At 42.1% G+C, this 25,556-nt stretch overlaps 1 protein-coding gene across 4 annotated transcripts in view; it reads right to left on the bottom strand.

Annotated features, from left to right (window-relative positions):
• The window catches only part of GRHL2 (grainyhead like transcription factor 2), a 70,799-nt gene that overhangs the window by 10,768 nt on the left and 34,475 nt on the right, over positions 1–25,556 (bottom strand). For 2 of the 4 annotated variants that reach the window (XM_052788181.1, XM_052788182.1), the window contains exons 9-14: positions 17,128–17,286; positions 11,453–11,540; positions 11,226–11,365; positions 9,006–9,037; positions 7,429–7,523; positions 1,119–1,204 (exon numbers count right to left, since the gene is read on the bottom strand). In XM_052788181.1, coding sequence (XP_052644141.1) covers positions 1,119–1,204; positions 7,429–7,523; positions 9,006–9,037; positions 11,226–11,365; positions 11,453–11,540; positions 17,128–17,286 — 600 coding nt within the window. The remainder of the gene's footprint in view (positions 1–1,118; positions 1,205–7,428; positions 7,524–9,005; positions 9,038–11,225; positions 11,366–11,452; positions 11,541–17,127; positions 17,287–25,556) is intronic. The other 2 variants (XM_052788183.1, XM_052788184.1) reach the window with 2 other exon arrangements.

The following is a 25,556-nucleotide window of genomic DNA, read 5'->3' as shown; positions in this document are numbered from 1 at the left end:
TGTTCTGCCTAACAACTGAGCTGCAGTCACAGCTAACAAACAGTACCAGCAAAAGCACAGTTAGGACATCCTTAGAATGCAGCTGACTCTCCTCAGAGATACCTTGATCTGAATAGGTACTTTAAACAACTTCACTAACCCACAAATCTTCTTTTGCCTTCTGCTGCTGGCCAAATATTGACCAAATAACTCAAACTTTACTGCATTTGAAGTGTCTGGTACATGCAACAAGACACTGTGACAGTTTTATGAGAATATGAATATACACACTTCTAGCACTCAGCTGAGCTCTCTAGGGACACTTTCGTCCATTCCCATCTTCTCTTTCACATGTAACCAAGGCTGGAAATCAACTCAGCATCCCACATGTCAATCTCACATTAGTCCCCCCACCAAAGCAGTGAGACATGTGGCTGCTTCTTAACTCTTCCCTCACCAAATTTCACACATCTACTAGCCATCAGCTCTATAAACAGGATTAAATGCAGAAATTGCCACTCATGATCACAGCTAATGGGTAGCAAGCAAAAACTCAAGTTAAAGAAGCAGCAAAGAGGCAGGCTGGTAGGCAGCTCACTCTGGCAGTAAGGGCTAGAGAAGGAATTTGAGACAGGAGGTAAAAATGACTAGTCTGCATTGGCTCAGCAACTGCCTCTTATATGCTGGAACAGCAATTGCACAAAAGCCATTTGAAATTCACACAGAAACAGTGCATCCTTGGGCCTCTTCTTTAAAAGATAGCTGTGAACTCACTGATGGGCGTTAGAGGAGAAGATTCAACAGGCTCTGAATCATCAGTTCAGAAAGAAGCATTTCAGAAGATGGAGCCTGCACCACTCTGCTTCCCTGACACTGGTCAATTACCACTATTCCTCAAGGTTCAGGTCTCCAATAAATCAGCTCTGCGACACTATTTAATCCCAGCAACCTGCTTACAGTACCGAATTTGGAACATGCTAGCATTTCAGAGGTGTGCTCCAGAAAGCCTCTACAAAATGCTTTGAATGTATTTGAGAATAACTTCATCTTTATGTTATGTTTTATCTCAATAATACAATGAAAGCCTCAAGATTTTCTTGCCAAGACAGACAAACCATGTGAAGACATCAGATACTTACCGCTTCCATTAGCCCCTTTACTGTGGGTGATTTCAGCATCAAAGCATCAAACACCTCATCTGTCTCCTTCCTCACATACAAAAGCACTGAAACAGAAAAAAGTCAAACTTGGAGCAGGTTCAGTCAACTGAACAGATGAAACACCCCACACTGAGTAGAAAAACAAATATTAATCCCTGACAGACAAAATGAAGTACTGAAGATGGTTTGCACTTAAAAAAAAAAGTACTCTCATATCATCAGCAATCTAAACATGGAAGACACATCATAGTTGCTTTGAAAACACACAAATTAAAACCAGCAAATTTAATTTAATGTGAGGAATCTGTATCTTCAAGAATTTAAACCTCCATTTACTGAAATAAAAGAAGCTAAAAAGCACTGGGGCCCTGTCCCTGGGTCACAGGACAAAACACACAAGCTAGGTCTTCCTAAACCTGTGTCTCCGCTTGCACCTCTCATGGCTTCATACAAAAGGCTGGGAAAAGACATTCAGTAGAGGCAAGTCTGGTTTGCCTTTAGCTGAGACTTTGAGAGCAAAATCAACAAAAAGGAAAAGAAATAGTTCTCTGACATTACCACGCAGATGACTGCAAATGGGCCTGGCCAGTCTGAAAATAAACACTGGAAAGAATGAGTCCAAAGCCATTTGAGACTTCAGAGGGGAGACATTCAAAAGCACAGCTGGCAGGCAGGCATTTACCTGCATGCCCACCCCTGCTCAGGTACCCAAATGCCATTTGAACTCCTGAAAATCTCCTCTTTCTCCCTCAGATATCCTGCCTGGTCTTAGTGGTTCACAGGTGCAGTGCCCTGCCCTCTTTAGCTCTTGCTCTCTCCTCTCTGACTTGCACAGGTGAAAGGAGGAAACTTGCTGCTACATGGCAAAAGCAAAGCAGACAGCTACAAAGTGAAAAAACAAACACTAGAAAAGTGGTTTAGGTGTAATCTCACATGACTCTGATAAAGTAGCAGGTTAAATAAGATGTTCTGCAATTTATTTTGTTCCCTAAATAAAATGCCTTTTCAAATAGCAGTGCTGTACGTTAGGTACAAATACACATGCACTGTTAGGTATTTTATGTCTGTGTGACAAATTACACTGGTAACCATCTTTTTCTTTTTTTTGCTAAAAAGATATCTTTTGAAACTACTAATCCTTGTGGTCCAAAAGATATCTTCACCAGCTAACTCAATAGATGACTTGCAGATGAACCAACAGAGATGATGGTATTTTTCATACAGAAGCAATTGTTTGGAAGCTAATTCTCAGGTCAAGACTGTAGCAGGGTGGACTCAAGCCCATTTGCAGAGAATTCTTTGCCCAGGTGTTGAAATGATTGAAAAAAAGATTTAAAACATGGGCAGATCAGTCCCCTGTCTTGGTCTATGTCGTGGTTTAACCCCAGCCAGCAACTAAGCACCACGCAGCCGCTCACTCGCTCCCCCCCACCCAGTGGGATGGGGGAGAAAACTGGGAAAAGAAGTAAAACTTGTGGGTTGAGATAAGAACAGTTTAATAGGACAGAAAAGAAGAAACTAATAATGATAATGATAACACTAATAAAATGACAACAGTAATAATAAAAGAATTGGAATAAACAAATGATGCACAGTGCAATTGCTCACCACCCGCTGACTGACACCCAGTTAGTCCCCAAGCGGCAATTCCCCCCGCCCCCACTCCCCCCAGTTCCTATACTAGATGTGACATCACATGGTATGGAATACCCCTTTGGCCAGTTTGTGTCAGCTGCCCTGGCTGTGTCCTCTCCCAACTTCTTGTGCCCCTCCAGCTTCTCACTGTCTGGGCTTGAGAAGCTGAAAAATCCTTGACTTTAGACTAAACACTACTTAGCAACAACTGAAAACATCAGTGTGTTATCAACATTCTTCTCATACTGAATCCAAAACATAGCACTGTACCAGCTACTAGGAAGGCAATTAACTCTATCCCAGCTGAAACCAGGAGAGTCTACAAACCAGATGTGCAGGACAATGGTGGGTTTTTGCATCTTTAATTTAGAAGTATGAGCCACAAAACTGCTACCACAAGCACGCAGAGCCACATCCTTTTCACCTATGTTTTGGTAATTCTTTGGGACCTGCCTGAGAGTGTCCTTTTAAAGGACTTAGAAGCTGAGATAACTTTGGGTCACAACCTAAATAACCATCAGAATATAAGAGAAAAAAAAAAAACAAACCACATCAGTAGTTAAACTTTATTGGGTTTGATATGTTTACTTGCATGAGCAAGCACTCACTCAAAGTGCTAATTTTACCTGTACTAATGCTTTTATTAATTCAGTAATTCTTTTCTTGTGACTAGAGGGCTGTCCTGTAGCTCCTGGCTTTTCAAACATCTGGACCTCTGCCAGCCTTAATAATTACAAACGTATCTGAAAGGAGGAAAAATCACTCCGTCCAAAGTTAAAGTTGGGGACATTATACAATCCAAGTGCTAGGCTTTAAATCTCTCTGTTGTGCTTGACATGTCAGGCAATGTTGTGCTGAATGAAGCATCCATTACAAGGATAACTGGGAATTTGAATCGCTATTATACACACAGAGAGCCAGGATTAGTAAACATATGGAGGGTTGTTGGTTTTTTCTTTCCCCTGACAGGTGTGAAAATCCTGGCTTTGATTCACTAGGGCACTTTTCCATAAATGACTTCTGGTGACAGTGATGCCTTAAGAAGCCCCTGTCTCATCCCTGCCCTTATGCTCTCTTACTCTGGCCTGTCTCAGTGAATTTTCCTGGACGATGAACTCTCTCAAACAGCAGATGTGAGTGAAAAAACAACCCTTTTTTCTGAGTTGTTCTTCAGACAAATCAGGTCCCTGCTTCAGCATACAATGCAGCCCCACAAGCCTTCCTGCTGGCATAACCACAGAGAGAAGGCTGGCTGGCCTGCAGCAGGAGGCACAGCCAGGGAGGGAAAGGGGCTGCAAAGGCTCCATTGGGCTCAGCAGCATTGCCACTGAATGCCAAGCCATGACTGTGATGACGTGACACAACTCGTACTTATGCCCTCTGATCCTACTGTCACCATGTTCATAGCATCTGGATGGGCTCACTTTAATAGTAAAGACTGCAATATTTGGGGGGGTGGAAAATCTTGTACCAGGCAATGAGCTATTTTTGACTGAAAGTTAAAAGATAAATTCAAATTTGTCTGACCTCTACACTACCTGGCCTCAGTTCTTAACCTCCTTACCAGCACTGAAAGCCACTGTAGTCCCTAATGGTCTTTAGGTGTTAAAAAGAATTGCAAAAGATGGGGGTGATAAATTTATCTTTAGTTAAGAAATAGCCCTGATTCACAAAATTGTGGAGTGGCAACCAGACTTTGCTGAAGGCAAGGGAGGTTGTTGCACCTTGGAGATTTTTGAAAGCCAGGCCACTGAACTGAGGATTTAAGCGTGAATGCAGAAGAACAATGTTAAGATACCTCTTTTAAAAGTGGTAACAGCTGGGCTCTCCACTGGCAATTCTGCCAAGGCAGAAGACAAGCAACAGACGTGTGGCAAAAATCAAACTAAGGACGTGATGAGACAGTAAGACTTAAGCCACTATGAAGGTCTGAGCCCAGGCATTACTGATGCCCTATGAGCAATGACTACAGTCTTTGTAAAGTGGTCTCTGGATAGAGATGTGGCACATTTTAGTCAAGGAAAGTAGGGCTGGTAGCTGTGACCTGGCTTTGCCACATTTGGAGTTTTCACTAACTGCCCAGGCACAAATTCCCTAGGTGACAGAGCGAATGCTGTCCTCCCCAGGGCTGGTTCACAAAACCCTGACTGTTATGAATCCAAAATGTTTCAGAGTAGTTTAACACTACTTTCCTGAGAGACAAAAGCTAGACAAAAATATGACTTTCTTCAAGCTGAGAACTACAGGACTGGAAATCTCCCTGATCTGTAACACAGGTGCTGGATTTATAATTAACGGGAAACTCCCTATGAAATCTGAAAGGGAAAGTGATTCGAAAACTCTTACTGAGAACTCAAAACAGGAAAAGGCCGCAAGTCTAGCCAAGTAACTAGCTGTGCTGCACACTTGGTACAGATTAACATACTTCTGTGTTGGGCACTTGTACCTTCCTTAGAGGTCAAGGAGATGAAAGAATAATTCACAAAGATGCAGCTACCTGTGTGAGAATATGAACCTTGTTTTACCAACTGTTTGAAACCCCTTCAGACCTGTTCTCTGGAAAGCTGCCCCTTAATACTTTTGCTTCCACTGGACAGTAATACAGTTAGGTGCATCAGGCAGAGGTGAGGCCACACACTATCACTTCAGTTCTTCAGCTGAGCTTGGACCCCTCACTCAGTGCTACTTATCTGCACTGCTCTGATAATGAGCCACCTTGGGATTACATTGCTTTCAATGCATATTTTCACACATCAGACCTGCTCTCTCTCAAACATTACACCAGTGCCCCATCTATACCTACACTCTAGGAGTTACTGATTCTGCTGTACCAAACAAATCTGGGAGAAAAAAAGCTTCTAGTATGGCTAAGCCTGGGAAAAACAGCAGAACGTTTTAATACTCCGTGACTCCTGTGGCAAAGACAGTATTGTCAATTGGGCAGATTCAGCTGAGCTGCGCTCCATCAGCACAATCCCAGATGCAGGGTTCCTGATGGCAGGAAGTTCACCAGAGCAAAGGCCATGCTGGAAGAGGCTTGGCCTCCAGCCAGCATAGTCCAAGTTGCAAGAAACACTGAACAGGAAGGGAATGTGAAGAGAGCATCCTCCAGCTTCTCTGGTTCCGTGCCTCTCCTGGATTTAATTATTTAACATAGTTTTGCCACCAGTTGAAAAACATTTTTTTTTCTTTCAAATCTTCCCCTTGAAATGGTTGCAAGTCCTGGACAATATTAAAACAACTTACCACAGCAAAGGACAGGAATAATCAAAGCAAACCAATACCACCTTGCAGGCAACTCTGCAGACTTCCAGCTGGGAAACCCAGGTGAAATTGCAGGAAATGACAGTTCTTTATGTAGCCCTTGTGGCTGTCTCCTTCTGCCTGATGGAGCCCTGATAACGTCAATTTGGTCAAGGCCTTGAGTCAACCAGATGCAAGTCTGTGGTCAGTGCTGACCTCACATAATTAATTGAAGATTTAATTAAAAGAAGAATATGTTCACATTTATTCCAGCAAGATATCAATCTCCATCCTGTAATCTTATATGCTTCACCTGGTTCAAGCACACCACCCTAACCAACAGAGAAACTTTGCAAATGCAGGCTCATGGGAGGTTGTTTCTGTAAAGCTCAAATGAGTTTTACAAATAGTGCCACTAAGAACAATTGAGCTCACTTCTGTACCTTATTGCTTTGTTGTCTCACAAACTGATGGGTGAGCCTCAAAACATTTGCGAGTTTGAGTTATATAAGTTGGTCAAACCCCTGGAGCCTCCAATAAACTTACATGACAGAACTCTTGAGTCTGAAGGAATGGCAAATATTCTCCAGGGTGTCTAACTGTGGCAGTGTAGGAAGTTATCACCTATAGAACTGCACTGGAATTGACTGTACACAAAGCAGATTTTGTGGACAAAAACACCATCTGCTCATCCTTACCTTCAGTGCAAAGCTTAACAGCTCTACCTAAACCATTGCTTCAACGTCACTCAGCTGAAGCTTCACTGTAGCAGACTGGAAAACAGGAGTTGGACTGGTATAGCATATGAAACACGACTGTAGTAATATTCACTCAAAGCAGTAAAAACAGTTAGAGGAAACAAACTTTTAAACAACTCGGGTCTGCTGGAAGATGTCTCTCCATGCCTTATATTTCTAACTGGGTAGGAAATTTCTGAGATTTTATTCAGGCTAACCTAAGTCTGCAGTCAGCAGGAGCTTGCCTGTGTAAGGTCTCTGTATCTGACCCAGTGCATCTTGCATATTTGCTTGTGATCCCAGCCAGAACAGAAAAGATGAGCAAAAGTTAAAAATAGGCAATCACAGATTTGCTACTGGAACATTTATGAACTATGTAGCTTGGCCAAAGACCAAGAAACTTTCTAGCTTTTTTATATTTTATATACACTTGTGTCCTGATCCCTTCTTGAGATAGCACAGTCTTTTTTTTTTCTTTTCTGCTTTTAAGTCACTACTAGTATTTGTTAAAATGCCTGCTTGTATACTGGCAGGTGTAATGACCTCTTCTCCCATCTACCCCACATTTGCACCAGCATCAAACAAACGACTTGGTCCAAGCCACACCCGCCCTTCCCAGCTTGAGGGCAAGTGTCCCGCAGCATTATTTTTAACTGCTAAGAATTGACTGTTACCTCTTTTCAGGCCTTCTTCTTTCATTTGTTTCAAAGGGGATGGACCAAACTCCTCCTCCACAGGCCGGAACATCCTTTTGACCAGGACACTGCTACTAGAAAACACACAACAGGGACCATGTCACAGTAAAACTGTACTCCCAGCAGGAGAGGAGACAACAGCAGCAGTCATGACTCACTTTGGCAAAAACCCCACTAGCTACTCAAGTAGCACCAGACCAGAAACTGCAAGGATTTAGCTTTTGATGCTTATCTGAACTCTCCAGGCCTTTCAAACTGCCCAGACTGACTGGCTGAGACAGGTGACAGGAAAACATGCTCCAATGTTACGTACCATTTTGAAAACCCCAAAGGCCCTTAACTGTTTAAATAATGAGGGAAGGGGGGTGGGGAGGAAGAAACAGCTAAGTAAGGAGCTGAACCCACATTTACACATTGATTCCTCGTCTTTGGGGTCAAGGAGACAGCCTCAGGAAAAACCACCAGTATCTCTAAAATCTGAGACCATACAAGCCAGCAAGTTCAAAAGGAGTGACACGCTGGGCCAGATCCAGCCAAAGCTGCGGCACACTCCACTGGGGAAGCTGAGGGCTGCAGGCACTACGGCTGCCCCCTCCCCTCGGCGCAGCTCTGGCAGGACGTGGTGTCTCCTTTTAGTCTTGGAGGAGAGAACTGAAGCCAATGTGCTTGGTCCAATAAACCCCTTTGTTTCTCGAATTCCACCGTGAGCCTTATGAAGAATATTAGTTTCATAAAAGAAACAAAAAGAGCCTCATGTTTTCAAGTCAATATTAGCTGCCAGTGCCCAGCCACTCCCTACCACAGGCCACTTTTTGCAGGCTTACATGAGTGCAGTTGCCTTACTCCAAACTCCCAGATTTGAGAGTGCTCACTTGAGATTCAAGCAACTTACAAAAGTATGGGGCTTGCACACATTACAGTTAATACTGGCTAAACTTCAGCCACACATATTAAAGCTCTTATTTCATGACATCGCTAAATATTTTAGGGACTTTCTGCAATTCTTCCAGTCCCTCCAAAGCCAGATAGGGGGTGCTCCCATTTCCCACCTTCCCCCTTCCCAGGATCTCCCCTTCTCTTTCTGCCTTTCCCTTCTAGCGCTTGGGCATTCTCTCTGCAGTTCCGGTATTTGTCACATGTACACATGTGTACTGCTAAACAGCTTTCAGGAATGCAGTGAAGTTCAGTGCTTCATTAAAAAATTCCTGTTTTTTTAAATTATTTGAGAACCCTTATATATATGTAAAAAGCACTTTATCATCAAATATATTGTCCTGTCCCTGTATGGAACCTCATGGCTCTTTAAACTATTTTACTTGGAAATGTAATAAAGAATAGATATAAAAAGCAGCCAGGTCACATGAGGGAAAAGAAAGTTACCATAAAATAAACCTCCCTCTACCAGTTCTACATATTATTCACCTACTGTTAGCAATGGGAGAACATGAGGGAAGAGGGAGAAAGGGGATCAGTTTTATCTGATTTCATGTTTTGTGCCTGCTTTCTATGAGTTTGAACTGCTAAATGCAAAGCTTGTGAAACAATAAATGTCTTACCCTTCTCTCTCATCATCTGTATTATAGTAAACCTAGAAGGGTGGAAAAAAAAAATTATTCCCAAAACTCAGACACCTGCTTAACAGAATAACTTCAAAAGGGAAAAAAGACAAGTGGTTTGCAGTTTCTCATCTGTTAAAAATCCTTTTCCTTCTATACAACACAAACATCTCTGGTTCTAATTGTGATCTGGAAAAAGCGTGGCTTAGAAAAACTGCTGTTGAATGTCAGCTAGTAGAAATATATCAAAGCATTTTGACAGACATTGCCCTCTCCCCTGGTTTATATCATTTTCCCAATTATTTTACAATCCTCTAAATCAGATCACTACTCACCTAAATTACCCCTAATACGGTTTAAGCCACAACACTCACAAGCTTTTGTATGTATTTAATACTGTCTGAAAATCTAATTAAACTATAAAGACCAACATTAAACTACAGGCCTGAAGTAAATACAATTACTAATAGTACAGCTGAACTTTTTTGCACAGGCTGTGGGCAGAAGCTGAAGTCCAGATCATTGTTTTGTGAATCAGTATAGCTCAGAGTCACTGGGACCAAATTTACAACAGCAGCAAATGCAGCTAACAGTAGCAGGGGAGGTATAAAATCACCGTCTGTTGTCAAAGGCTTTACAGAACAGTCAGGCAAATTCCTCACAACATGCCTGCACCACGGGTCCACACCAACAAGCGTACCAGTATTCAGCTGCTGTGTTACTGTGCAAGAGTAGGGCGAAGGCAGCGCACCGGAGCCCTGCGTTCTGCTGGGGCAGAGCAAAGCATCTCAGGCAGGTTTCCAGCACTTGTGCTGGCAAGACTCAGAGCACACTTGGCTCTCACTGGGAGCCTTCACTTCTGAACCTCTACAATGAAAATAGCTCAGAGGTGTATGTGTGCAAAGCTGAGGTCTGTAACTCATTCTATGACCGGGACCTGAAAGTGGCTACACTTTCCTAATAAAACAGTCATAAATAATAAATTATTGTCATAATAAATCATTCTTATATTAAGTAATACACAAAACAATTGAAAAGTTCAGGACAGCAAGAATGCTGATACTGCAACCTATACAGCAGTAAAAGACAGGGCTGAACATTGCCTAAGAGCTAGCAAACTGGGCTATCTTCCAGTTAGTTTAGAAAATTATTTACAGGATTACATATACTAAGGAATGCTTCCATCTTCTCCTGTTTTGAGACAAATCCACATTCTGGTTTGAAAGTCATGAGGACAGAAGGTACCCAGCACTGATATGTGAGTGGGTGTCTTTCCAATTTTGAGGGTAAGTCAGCGACAGCTGTGATTGCAATGTCTGCACTCTTTGTGCTTTACCACAATTCTCACTGCTTTAAAATAAATGACAATTCCAACACTCAGTATCATTTAATCTTCATTATTTTAATATTTGGCAGCAAGATGCATATAAAATTTCCTCATCTATTATTTGTCTTTATATAAACACATGCATAAAGGTCTCATTCTACTCCCTGAGATGTTAATAAGTAACAGGTTCATACTGAAAAAAATATCAGAGCTGACCCTCCAGTTCAGATTTGCAATTTCCCAGCAAGCAATAAAGTAGGTCTTAAAAGAGTCAAGTCAGCAAAGACTTCCTCACATTTACTGGTGATAATGACTGCCAATATTGAATATTAACATTAGCATGATAGATTTTCACTTTGTAGAGTGAAAATATTTTCTTCCAAGGAATTCCCAGATCTCTAGGTGATGCCAACAGAAAACGGGCAGTGGTGAGCCTACTCTTGACCTCCTTATACATGTAAGAGCTTGGTCTTTGTTTTCAGTTGTCACAGGGAGGGGGATCTCTGTTACCACAAGGTGGCACTTCATTTCATCAAGCCAAATAGCACATTCAAAACTAAACTTTCTTTCAGTCACAAACCAACCTTCTATTTTAGAATTCTTGACTATTTGTTCCAGACTTTCTTCCTAGCAAAGGAATGGCAAACCCATAACAAACACAAACTAGTCAGTTGTTAATGAAGTATAAACTTCTTTTTCACACCCAGAACTCAGAAAGGCACTTGTCTCTTGTAAGGTCTTTTTTAAGTCACTCACCAAGAGCTGCATTTACCAAAACGAGACCTGAAACAAGCGGCCCCCAGGAACAGTGATTTATTTTACTAAAACCTGCCTCAGAGCACAGGCAGCCAGACAGCAGGTGGGCACCATCTTATCTCATTACCCTTTCCTACCTGTCCAGTTCTTTGTAGGTTTCCAAAGTGAACATCTGGTATAAAAAGAACTGGCTGGGAATCCAGGTCAGCCATTGTTTTGAAGAAGGTGATATCACTCTTTTTTTGCGGAGGGAGTGCACTCAACTTCCCTTCAGCTGCTAGGAGGATCACAAAGAAACATGGTTATGAGAGGAGGCATGTTAAGCGTGACTTAGCCCCAAACCAGAAAGGCCCATCTTACTCACAGTTGTTACACGAGGCTTGGGATGCCTGGCCTTTGCCTTTCTTCCTGTTCTGCTTCCTCTCTTCGTCTCGGATTTTCCTTTCTGCTCCCTGATGCGAAAAAGACAACCCACAGATATTATCCAATGAGGAACCACCGTGAGCATTGTACCCTGCAATGCCTGGAACTACAGCGACAGACACATCAGAAACGTTGAAACAGAGACTGGTTATCCCATTGCAGACAGATCTGTCCAGATTGTTGGGAACGTGCCAGCTTCAGACCGATCACCTGTGACCGAAACTCAGGCTGGCACATCCAGCAGCCCCCAGGGCTGGAGACAGCAAGAGGAACATATCCACATGCTAGCTTGGAGGACACGGGATGGATGGCTCAGGCTGCATGTAGTCTGTAGCAGGGCTGTTGCCACCACAACTTGCACAAAGAGCATCCTGAGCCCAGCGCCTCTGCAACGGACAGAGTGCTCAGGCCAAATACTTTGCGTATGTACTGACGTAAAACACCTGCAGGATTGCTATCTTCTTAGATCATGTCTGTGCTAAGCTTTTCCCTAAACTCTCCTCCACCCACCTTGTCTGGGGGTGGTGGCATTGCTCCACTGTGGCCAGCTTTGTAAAGGCCTTTGAGATTTGCCAGTGCAAGAAGGCTACACTGACAGCTTGCCAATAGTGCAAGGGCTCTTACAGAAAAATAAAGGCATTTCAAACAGGGAGAAGCCCTCCAGAAACTGGAAAGCAATGTAGCACTGCCCTATTAGGCCCCAGGAACTCCTGGGAAGTTGGAGGCTTCTATTATGTAAATACACTCTCAACAAGTTTAGAAAATAAAACTTGTTATTGACAGAAAAAGCAGCAACACCTCCTTTGAAGTTCTCCTAATTTACTTTATAAATATGAATAGTCATGTTGTGAAGGGTATTAAAGATCCATATGCTCCCAGACAGTCCGCATGCAAAATTGAAGATTTTATCCAAATTAAAATTAGAAGTTTCTTTAAAAGAAAGGGGGTAGGAGAAGGGAGGTAAGGAAAGGCAAAAATATCCACTCAAGATGGCAAAATTCACACATGAGCCAATGAACTGTGCTTGTAAAGAATGCAAGGAAAGATGTACTCCTGGCTGTCATCTATTAATAGATTTCCAGAGGTTGAAGGAGGTGGAGGAAGAAACAGCTCTTTAAAAAACATTGCCTCCAGGCCCAGGTCCCAATCAAGTTGTCACTGGCCTCAACCACAGAAGCCAAGGGATTCAGAGTCGTGCCCTTATCAAAATTGTTTCTAGAGGTACATTTGTATCCTTAAAGGCCACCTGTTCTTTAGCAGAAAGGAGCAAAAATATGCCTCACAGCCACTCTCTGGCAACAGGCACATCCCCGAGAGCCCAGCACCGCACAAAGCGGCTCTGCCAGCCAGCCACAGCCCTACCTACCGCTCAGTGCCGCCACTCTCCTGCTCACAGGTAGCAGGATGAACCATGAAAGTAATTTCATACACGGCAGCAAGTACAAGTTTCCTCTCAGGAAAGCAGAAACTGAGGAGGACTCAGTCTTTTATACACAATAAAGAATGTATGTTTTGCTGATTTTAATTATATATTCTCTGTAACTACAAACTTGGTAAAGCTTCACAGCTTTGTCTTCATTCATTCAAGGCAAGACACACACCACCCCCCCCCCCCCAAGTCCTCTGGGGTGCAGGCAATCTCTGAGCAGGGCAGCCATTCCCATCTGCCAGTGCTTATTTGTGCCACAGCTATTTTACAGCTGTGGCAACTGCAATACCCACACATCTACCAGCCCTTCTGAGCTAGGAGCATCCCACGTGGCACAGTAAAGGGGCCAGCCAAGCCTACATGATGTACATCATTGTTGTAGGTGCTGAGGCAATGGACCACAATAAGATTTGTGCATACCAGAGCATTTCTACTGGACAGTTTTCACAGCTGAGCCATCTGACACATATCTAATAAATAGGAGTTTGCATATCTCTTCAGGACAGAAGAAAAAATAACCCTCTCATAGGGGACTATAAATTGGGCTCTGACCAGTCAAATAACTGAATGAGTTTTTAATTTTTTCATTGATGTCTGGAATTTGTATAAATGCAACAAGTACTTTGGCTATTAACCATTAGCAAAACACAGCCTATGAACACATAGCTGATTCAAATTTTTTTTTCCCCCAAGACTTCAATTCATTTAGGCTTAGGTCTTACGTTCTAGCTCCAGCCTAGCAAAGCCCTTACCATCATAAGGACCACTCCCATCACCATTATGAAGCTCATGTGTACACCTGTTTCTGGTTCAAGAACAAACCGTTCCACATCAGGTAGGACAGGCCCATAGACTTCAGCTTTCTCTCTAAAGCTGAAGATTAATAGGCAATTACAGTTGCTCAATACCCTATGATAATCCATTTTCTCTATGATGATCCATACTGAAGACAAGAAGGCAGGAACTGCATATATTCCAAACAACATGTAGTTTTTCAGAGTAAAGAAAATGAGATTAATTTACTTGATTTTGGAACAATGTTATGGTATTTGCCAAGTCAAATGCTTCTGCTTCTTTTCAGCAAAGCTAATCACATACAGAAAATCAAAATATCTCTGAATCCCCAGTGCCTTCATCCACAGTGGCTAAAGCATCTTGCAATATATAAATATAAATAGGCCTGGTAGCAAGTTTCCCTGACAACCTACTTAAGGAATAAAAATTATATTCTCATCATAATGCAGCATCAGTGATCTGCCCACGATAAAAAGACTGCAAGGGCAGAGAGAATTAGCACTGAGAAAACAAGATGTGCACTGTAACAGTTGCTTTGAAGATTGCCTACTGGAAGATAAACACAGACAAAAGATTGGAGAATGAATAGGGAGCAAGCACACGATTACAACCTTTGCAGCCTTTATCTCCATACATTTATGTCAAAAAGCACACATTGGATCTGAGTCGGTGTTGCTTTCTAGTTTATATGTAAATGAAAACTAAATTTAAGCAACTGCCTGAGTAAATACTAAAATATATATAATATGTACCACTTAGCTAAATGCAGTTTTATTTCTTCAGGGATACTCTTTCCACAACAGCTATGCTATATTCAGCTGGAGTACATTAATTTATCAGCAAATGTTTTTGTTAAAGACTGGGCACCTCTACCTCTGATTTATTATCTAAGTTAATATACAAACACATCTACTGGTCCTAAAGAGGCACCATCACTGCAGAAAAAGCATTTATAGGACCGCTGACAGGCACAGAAACATTTTTTCTTCCACGTTTCAAACTAAGATACATTTCAGTACTTAGGCGGGAGGAATTTACTGTGCAGTTCCTCTGATCCAGATGATTGTTAATAAATCAGGCACTTTTCTCATCAACTTCTCTTTGGGGTTGTCAGATTGGGGCATAATGGTGCAATTCACTTTTAAAATGTATAAAAATTATTCTCTGTTTGCTGATTTTTTAAAATGGCCCCATAATACTTCTTTAATTGATCCTGACAAAGAAGTGGGCAGTTAATTGTCTCAGCTTCACGGCCTTTCCCCTAACAGGCAGCAAACCCTGTCTTTGTCACTAGAGGGCGAGTCTCAGAGTCGCAAGAGAGACTGAGCTAGGACCCTCCATTTAGCACTGCCTCAACCAGTGCCAGGGTCTTATTTTGGCATCTTGGGAAGACGAGGTTACCCAGCCCCACCAGCTACCTTCCTCTGAGCGCAACGAATTCTCTCAGTGCCACCAGCAAGTGGAAATTCTCCAACCATTTATTTACTTACAAAAGCACCGTGACAAACGGATGTCAGTAAAGATATAGCAGCATTAAGTAAGGGGAGAAGCAGGCCTCAGTCTCTTTCCAAGTGCCAATTAGCACAAACTGTCATGTCAATTGACCTCGATAATTTTCATTCATTTTCATTCATTCAACTCATTTACATCCCTGCATTAAGTTAAAAAGCTCTGTGTGCATGTGTGCATGTATACATTTATATTATACAGATATAAACCCCATTATTAATACCCTTGAGCCCTCCAGTTCCCACTTTCAATACAGTTTTGATGTGAATAATGCTTTAACTACACCTGTGATCTTTTCTTCTACTTTGAGATGGTTTTGATTGAAAGACTCAACATTCATTTCCTACTTTCTAGTCTGGATATCTGAAGTGCAAATTAATCCAATAGATGCAATGAACATGTATTATTCAAAATCTCCACCAGTAGTGTCTACAGGTCACTCTTGATGAGTTTGTGCTCTGAGTTTCCTTCCTTTTTAAAAATAATTCAGATTTTTCTAATTGCTTTTCAAAAACAGGTAGATGAAAACGACTTGTTACTTTGATATTTACGGAGCTTTTAACATCCAGCTGTAGCTTCAAATCTCTAAATATTTGACATTCAAAGTTAAAATTAAAAGCATAACATTTTGACTTGCAAGAAGACCTCAGTGCATACATTTACATTAATTACTTTCAAAGTTTTAGCTCCACTAACACAACTGACTGATTAGCCCTCAAGATCCCGTTGTCAAGACAGCAACGAGGGAAAGAACTGAAAAAGGGGAAGGAGCAGCAGCACAGAGACCTGGAACAGTTGAACTCTTACCCTTTCCATTAAAAAGTTAATGCTACGTATTGCCTGGGGCATGGCCTTTTGCTTTTCTATTCCCACCTGTAAGATGGCAAGACTAATTTGGATAAATTTCTGAGTCACTTAAAGTAGATGTAGGCTCCTGAATCCCTGAACCTTGACTAGAATCCAGGCATCAGCTCCCCCCTGGAATATCTTTCCCAACAGGGATAAAGTCATCAGCTGGCAGGTGTTAAACACAACTGAAACATGGTCATGCTCACATCTAAAAATCATCACTGACATAACATTTCTGAGCAACTGTTTCTACTTGGTGATATATACAGCTGACCATGACACTATCAGACTCACTAAGGCATTATCTATGTTTTGGTGCTGAAAAATCTTACCAGTTCCCACAAAGGAGTAGGGAAATGCATTGTAATGCAAAAGAGGAAGTGAGCACCAAAAAAAAGTAGTTACTGAACTAATGGCTAATATATTTTTGTAGTTTACTTAACTTTTAATAAGAAAATCCTAGCAACATAGAAGTCTCATTGAAGCTTCCAAAATAACAGATTGTAATCAAGTGGGAGGGGAAAAAACATTGACTGCATCATTGGGACTCTGTGTTTTCCAGTATCATAAAAGAACGCTTAGCAGGCCTTTACTGAAAGGTGCATTTCCTGTCAGAGACCTCTCCACAAAGTTTACACTTTACCTATCCTGGCTGTTAGAGCCAGAAGGGATAACATCATCAGACTGGCACTTGTATGAGCCTATGGTCAGCACTGACCTTCCAGGTAGAGATCTTCACGTTTGTGCTTCCTGTGAATTTTTTTTGATATTCGTGTATCATGACCTATAACATGCTGTCCTTAAACAGTCCAACTATTGCTCACAAGCTGAGGAATCAGGGCCAAAAAGGCTGCAAAGCAGTAAAATAATTACATGATAATCTGTTAGATTTATGACATATCTGGTCCAAATTCTACCATGAAACATAATTCTTTAGGGAAAGAAAAAACATTTAATTAGGTCTAAAATACAGCAATAATAAACTGTCTAACAAGTTTCCTCCTCTATCCGTGGTAACTGTGCTTTCCACTTACCTTGTCACAAAACACCTTGATCTGGCAGTAGGCTCGGTGGATGGGTTTATTGCTGCGGTTGTTGTAGCTGTATGTATCAATCTGAATCATCAAAGGAAGCCCTTTTACTCCTTTTTGTGAGGAGAAGTCTGTGCTCAAGCAATTCACTGTTATGAAAATCTGTGTGCCAGAAAGATTACTTTTAAAATGTGGTGCGAATAACTACTAAAATTCCAGAAACACATGACAACAAATGGGAAAGTAAAAGCAGATACTGCGCCCCCCCCCCCCCCAAAAAAAAAATTTAATGCAGCTATGATCCGCACTCTGGCAATTCACACATTTATTCTCCACTTCTGTCCTAAGTCCAGCAAAGATGCTCTCATGCTGGGAAGAAGGACAAACCTTTAAAGTGTGTATCACTGCTTCAGTTTGGATCAGAGCTCACATTTGAGGTGAATCATTTGATTGTCCCAACTTACCGTGCTTTGGTTCATACCAGAGAGCTCAGAGTGCATGAGCTGGATTCTTTTTGGACCAGAAGATGCGTCCTAGGAGCACACCTCCCATGCTCCAGCTGCTAATGGTTGCTCAGTCCATGTGAAACAACTAAAGATCATCTGAGATAAAACTGCCTAAAATGTGCCTCACATGGATGTCAGGTCTTTAGCCCTGACTTGTTTCACTCTACAACCCTGCTCTGTATGTTTGTACTATTTGTTAATATAGACATAGCAAGATGATCTTGCATCGTCCTTTCCAGCTGCCTTTTGGTCTGGCTTGTTCTTCTGACAGCTCACAATTTAAATTCAGTGTGGCCAAAGATAAATCCTACCATTTTTTTCATTTTACAAATTCTCTTCACATTCTCATCAGCAGTAGCCCTTCCTCCATCCCATCAACACATACTCCTAATCTTCACTTTAAGGGTCCTTCACTGTCTGTCTTCAATTTCAAAACTGCTCTCACCCTGTCTTTCAAACTGGGAAGGAGTTTCTCAAACATTTACAAAACTACTCCCTAACTCTTGTCAAAAGTCCCCTTTGCCATGTAGCATCCACACGACTTGACTTTGCCTTCAGTTCCTGGCAAGCCCCCTGCCTGCCTTTGCTTCAGAAATCCATCTCAGTGCTTTCCTTCTACACCCACTTAGGTCTGTTGATAGCCGCTAGTCATCTCCTGCCCTCTAATCCCCACTGGTGCCATGGGACAAGGTGTGTCTCATCTGCCATGTGTTTGTACAGGACCCGGGATAAGGGCTTCCCACCACCAAGTGTCCCGAGGACTATTCTAATGCAAAGCAAGCATTGTGAACTGAAATATCACTGATATCTTTCAGTCAGGATAGAGTGCATGAAACTTGAGAGATGAAACTGAATTAAAAAACCAATTTTCTTCCCAGTGAGGAATATGTGCATTAATTACATAGTAATTTGGGCCAATTATGTATTAACCTGATTCTACTTTTCACTTTTCCCCAGTTTAAAGAGCAACAACAAAAACCCAAACAAACAAAAAAACCCCAAAACTGTGAACTAAGGAAAAGGACAGAGAAAACCGCCAGTACGTATTTCCTGAACCAGGAGGATGTGAAACCTGCTCCAGCAGAAAGAGCACACTCAGGAAGGAAGAGATCTCAAACAGACCTGATGCACACCTCACCCCTGGGTCCCCTGGAAGGGTTCAGGAAGGGAGGGCATGAAGGAACCCCTCCTCCATCCACAAGCAGGGGAAAAAAACAGTTTGAGTGACCAGAATGCAACATCCCTAAGAGAAAGGCAGCTGAGAATAAAGACAGCCTCCGGTAGGGCTGCTGGGGGGATACTTCACCCTAATGGCAGAAGTTAACATTACAGTCGGGTTTTTTTTACGATGGACCTAGAGCAGCTTGTTTGCCTGACTGAGCTAATGGCCCCTCCGCATTTCTGCTTCTGATTGTATCACAGAGCTGCATTTACAAATGAAATAGTTGAACTTTAACTGCGGGCAGAGGAGGGAGGCAGGGAAGGGCCCTAGGTGAAACTCTGATTTTGAAGCTGATAGTGTTATTTCTGTTTCAAATTACAACTTGGTCTCTCCAGCTCCAAAGGTAAGTGTGGATTCGGGTGCATATGCCTTTGAAATATGACAGCCTGAATTTTCATTTGCCTTGAGACTCCTTTACAGTGTCAGGGCAATGCTTTAAAGTGTGCGTGAACACACAGCAGTGGAATCAGGTCTGGCATAAACCAGAATCTGGTCTTGCTGCATTTTAGCCCATACTTCTGCACAGGAGTTTTCCAAATTGTACGTTAAAATGTGAGAGGGTACGTGCAGGCTTTGCGTCTACCCAGCAGTTTGTGCATCTACCACCTTTGCTGCACACTCTGCTGAGAAGTAAAAAAAGATCTTCTTCCACCTTAATCAGCTACATACACTGTGTGTCATCTCTTCCACTGTCTCCAGAAACACAAAGCAGAGTAGGAGAGGCTGGGGAAGACAGACTTTATCATTTCAAGAGTCCCCATACAGCAATAACAGATTATTCAGCATGAATAATAGATTGATGCTGTAAGATTCAATATCCTTGTCCTGACACTGTAATACATCAGGATCTCTCTGAGAAGCAATGACTGTATGTTCATGTGCATGAAGTATACTATACTTTCTGTCATACCATTTGCACCTCACAGATAGACAGATGGATTCGAATTAACACAGATCATTCATTTTTGGGAAAAGTTTGTGTCTCCACACAATCTTCTGTTAGCTTTCCTGTAAAGCACAACACTGACTTTGGATTTGGAAAACACGGGGTGTGCGCAGAAGGAAGGAGAAGAGGACGTAAGTTCTGTACTTGAGTTGATTTGGGGGGGGTTCCTTGCATGACTGAAGATTTGCACCAGTTTTAACACTGTGGTGCAGGAGGCTGCTGTGGTGAACAGGACCTGGGGAACTCTTTGCACAGTCCCCATCTCTCTGCCCCTGCTCTGACCAGAAACCTTTGCCTCCCCGAAGCAGTGGCCGAGGAATGCAGCCTGCTCTGAGCAGCAATGATTTCACCCACCTATCCAAGCACAGCCTGCTTTGCCCTTTACAACCTTCATCTTTCCCTCCTTTGCAGCTCCTGTCCGTAATGCAGGTACTCCCACTCTCAATGAGACAACGAGCAAAACAACCCCACGAAAAGATGAACTCCTGCTCTACCTCTCTTGGAAGACACCCAGGTTTAAGATCCTCCTTGCTCTGGTCTCTTGCATAGTAGAGTTACACGGTTAGAAAATGTAGAGTTAAGTAGAAATGACAGCAGCGGGAGTAGACATCACTGCTTTTTTGTCCCCAGGCCCCTGTCTACACTTGACTTAGAACTATTTTAATGGATGTGACTATGGCTGTACCTGAATTCATTTACAAACTTTTTTTTTCGTGCGCAAACTGGATTTTAGCAATGTTTTGCTATCAGGAACACATTTGGGTTGTCGTTATAGTGATGTCTTTTTTTTTAATGTCAGCATATCTTAGATTAGAACAATTAATGACAGAGTTCCACCCATCTAGTCTCCAGCTCAGGCATGCCATTGGCAATGCAAAACTAATTTGGAGAAACATTTGGTGCCTGAGAAACTTTCAAAAGTGGCCTAAGATAACGACAACTCTTCTGTTTGTTATAGAGCATGTCTAGAAAAATCACTCTCTCTTTCAGGGAAGGCGCTGCTCTACAGTGTAGCTGTTATTATGTGAATTACTGACTGTTTGTTAAATACTGCAGCATAATTAGTGCTGTACAAGACACAAACACAGTAACCTGCCTTAGGAGAAAGCAAGGCTCAGAAATGCATTTCCCCTTTTATCATTTAATCCAGCCAACATGACTCCTGCTGCGGTCTCTCAGCTTATACACTTTAAAGGTCTACAGTTACGAAACTTCTAATAGAAGCCTTTTATTACTATTTACATTTCTGGCTCCCATCGTCTCAGAAAGAGCCAAGGGCAGAAGGGAGGGAAGAGTGTGTTACAGTACAAAATCAGACACTTAAAGCAATTTCTCTACTGAATACTGACAATACATAGAATCTACGCCTGGGTGACAGGTCTTTACAAAATCCTGTTTTAAAAGGGTTCATCCCTCCAGACTGTAGCAACAAAGAGTTAAATGGCTTGTCTCTCAAATGACTAACATCAATCCCATCATTCCTCGTATACACAAAAAGTATAGTTTTATAGTTTCTCCTGCCAGCCATTTACCTTATAAATCCCTTACAAAGGTAAGACCTTTGTTTTATTTCAATACAAATGTCTCCACCAAATGTTTACACTACTCTTTTGAAGCTTCCTCAAACCATACCACACCCCAGCAACTACATAAAAATGCCATTTGCCTTGAATCCCAGATACATACTTAGCAAGCCATTTGTATAGACTGAAATTTCAACATTATTTGCGACCACAGGTTAACTCTTCTTTAATATATACATGTGCGCGTGCATGCCTGGCATAAATACATATATGCATGCCTGCACACACAGACATGGTTTAAAGCAGCTGTCAAGTTTAATCCTACATTGTTTCTGGTACTAACTCTCCCAAATGAAGTGTCTTTTCCTCCAACCTTTAAATTTTGAGAGAAAATATTAATTTCCCCCCTAATTAAATGAAATTTGATGTAACTTAGGAAGGAAATTAATAATTAAGAACAAAATAATTCTTATACTAGTCAAAGCCTGTCCGAAGTATCACTAACAATGTTAAAGAAATATGGATTGTCACAATACAAATCACTGCTAGAGACTGTGTTGCTCTATAAGCTTGATTTTATCATTGTACCCACTGGAATCATAGCTCACTTCAGCCCACAATATCTAAGAACCTAACCCTGCAAATCACTCACTCATTGAAAAAAGCTTATTACTGTATGGGCTATGCCAAAACTCATTAAATAACTGGAAAGGTTCCCAGAAGCTTCAGCATGCTTTGGATTAAAGATCTACATTTCAGTTAAATATAGCAGGACAATGATTGCACGCAAGTATACACAACAACTGCACAGCACACAACTACTGTACACACCAAAAAGCATGTGCCAGCACCTGCCTGAATAACATATCCACCAACAAGTCTGTTTACCACATGCCCAAGTTGCAGTGCTTAGCAGAAATCACTAATTTCTTGATACCACTGAAAAGTAGTTTTTGTCTGCTTTAAGGTGGCATTTTTCTTTAGCAACTGTTCACTTAAGTCACACCTTTGAATTCAAGGTTAAAAAGTACTTTCCATAAGAATATACAACTAATGTATTATTTCAGAAGTAACATCATCCTAACCATTTTAAATTAGCAAAGTATTAATCCGACAGAAGGCATATCTCAAAGAGTTGGTATGATTTATGACAAAGATATTCTCCTTTAACCAGAAGAGTTCTGGTTCTTAATTGTCTTTCTTGCAAACTAACTTCTCTCAGCAGTAAGGCTGTAAGCAGGCAGATGTACGTCTATCAAAAATGAAACTGAGCTCTCTGTTCAAAAGCCTCCATTAGAACTCCTGTCAACCAGCCAGAGGCTGCAGCAAAATCTTCTGTGGGGCAACAGCAAGGCAACTACCTACCTCCCAGCGCATCATAAAAAGACTTTTAAAAGATCGTTAAAAAGTCAGCCAGTTCTTGTTAATTGTTGTTTGTTTCCTCACCTTTTTTTAAAGAGCTCCTTTAAAAATACCAAACATAGCATTCAGGTTCAACCAAAGGGAGCCAACAAATCACCTTGCCCATAAATGTTGCATATTTATAGATAGAAGTAACTATGGGAGTGAAATTAAGATGGATTGTACAAAAAGTGTCCCTCACTTCCCACGTCTGCTTAAATACTGCACGGTATTTTTGTCTCAAGGAAGCATAAGGAAGAGTTTGACATGGCTGTAGACCCTTCCTCTCATTTCCCTGTATCCTGCTCTGAACCACAAGCCCCATGGTGACCTCTAGACAACGACCCCAGCAGAAAAGGATGTTGTTCTGGAAAAAAGTAAGGATGCGCCAGGCCCAACTCTGCTCTGCCAGAAGGCAAGGGGACTGCTGTTGTCGACCAGATACAGCAGAGGAAACACTAGCGGAGTGGTGTTTCTGACTTTGTTGCTGTTCCCTTAGGCCACGGACAGCAATGGCGAGATTATTCCACAGCTCAACACGAGCTGTACAAGATTCCCTCTTCCATTGGCTTGTTCTGCCAAGCAGCAGTCGGAAGACGAGGGACTGAGCGTGGGGAGCTAGGGCCTGCACCCCAGTTCCCTTCGCGTTACTGAGGCGATAAAGAGAGGCCCCTGCCTGTACTCTCTGAACGCCTGTTTCTTCCACATAAGATCCAACCGAGATGCTGCCTGACAAACCTTTAGCAGGCTCAGTGTTAGCAGGCAGATTCTGGCTGTCACACCCACGCTGTTATACCCTCACCCTGACGGGCTTCCAGGAGGAGGGTACTGCTCTGCTTGCGTGTGGGAGGAGAAATCTGGCTTTAAATCAGCTGCCCTCCAGGTGGAGCAGGAAAGTGAGAAATCTGATGCTCCAGATAAGTCTTCCTAGATGTGGGATTTAGTCTCCCAGGAGAGACAGGGATATTTGATGAGGTGATTTTTGGTTAGGTGATTTCTGCTTCTTCTGTTTGATTTTTCAAGATCGCTCCACCATGCACTTCCAACACCCGGTCTGTTTTCTTTATTTCTCCCCGGGCCAGTAGAGCGCTTCGTCACATCATATCTCAGAGGCCCTGGAAAGAACTGCTCTGTGCCGCTTTTGTCTGACTCGGAAGAGAAAGGTCTTTGTGCCTGTGAGGTTAAGTTTTAATCTTGAAATTGTGGTGAAAAGGGAAAACAACACTGAGCAGAAACAATGGAGCCAGTTGAAAGATCATCGTTCAAAAAGCTTAAGAAAAGACATTCTGTAATTAGGCCTTGAAATTCTTCATCTCTCTTGGATGAGGTAATTGCTGGAGAAAAAACACAGCCTTCAGTGACGTGCCTCAGAGTCCACAGCTTTCAAACACTGCAGGAACATCCTATGGGAATCCCCAGACCCAGCGCAGCTGGTTATTGTATTAGACTCTCCAACAAGAGCAAGCATGTGGGTACACGTACACATGTGCGGGGAGGGAAAACACTTTAGAGCACAGTGATAAGCTTTCAGGTACAACCTGATTTATGCTTGATAACCCAATACCAAAGCATGTTATGAATCCTCTTACTCTTATCAATACATTAGCAGTTCAAGCTCCTAAACGATCAAATATTTGATAACTACTCCCCAAAATAAATAAGCCAATTTGCATTTTAATGACTACTTCCTGCAGAAATACAAGCGGCTTTCTTAAATTTCACTCCTGACACTTTTTTAATCCAGCAACAATAAGAGAGTCATTATTCTAAAATCTTACTATGTTGTATTTCCAGTGATCATTGTGAGACCTGTGTTGTTAATGTTCTGGTACCCAAAGCAAGAGCAATGTGAATGGTGCGAGATTAGAACAAAATGGCCGAGGATAACACCTGACGTTAGTGAATGTGACTTTCTTGCTGCTAGATCAACATGGTGTCTTGCTAAGTCTGGCTTGCAGCTGCAAATGCAAATGTGTTAAAGAACTGCCAGCCCTGGCAAAGGGGATGGTAGTTGCCGGTGGGACGAGACTGTCATGCTCTGTAGCCCTGGTAGTGCTTCTGTAAAGGTCCTTGGGAAAGTCCATCATGTTGGAGATCCCAAATCTGTATTTGCTTGCATAATGATCCCATGCACACAACTGTTGTGTGGTCATCTGTTGTGACTGCAGAGGACAACACACTGCTGTATTATGGAATGGAATGATGTAATAGGGGAATATCTGGGGCAGTGAGAATGTAATCATTACATGAGTAAATATAGCACCATTAGCAACTGGGCCAAGTACAACTCTGTTTACCAAGGCCAGCTTTTGAAAGACCTAGGCGGTTTTCAGAACTATTGTCTTTTCTTTACCGCTCTCTTTTAAAATGTGCAGAGATGAAAATCCCTGTTACTACAAACCTCAGCACCTTCAGTCAGGAAGTAAGGACAGTGAATGTTAATGCTACCACTCCATGCTTGATGCAATCTCTCACAGGACTCACTCACTCGATACAATCTCTCTAATGCGGTTAGAAAGGCAGTGGGGAATCGTGCACGAAGATGTCTCTGTATGTGCAAGATCCTTAGCGTTACTTGAACATTGGGCGTTTTGTATTCAACATGAAAACAGTATCAGGATTTGCTAAGCTCAACAGCGTTTGCTGTTTATTATTTCTACATCCCCAAGAGTCCTGCAATACCCCCTGCTCATTTTACACAGCCTATTTCCCTTGTTGTTTGCTTTCCAGGGGCCAACTTCTTCTTACAATTACCGGCAGCTTTTAATTTCCCCTACTCTAGTCTGTGCAGCTGAAACACTCTGCCACCCTTTGGATAAACTTATCTATAAGAA

The sequence above is a fragment of the Harpia harpyja genome, chromosome 5, assembly GCF_026419915.1.
Source record: "Harpia harpyja isolate bHarHar1 chromosome 5, bHarHar1 primary haplotype, whole genome shotgun sequence".
NCBI classification, from domain to species: Eukaryota; Metazoa; Chordata; class Aves; order Accipitriformes; family Accipitridae; genus Harpia; species Harpia harpyja.
Note: the sequence above shows the minus strand (reverse complement) of the source record. Positions and strands in the feature narration are given on the sequence as shown.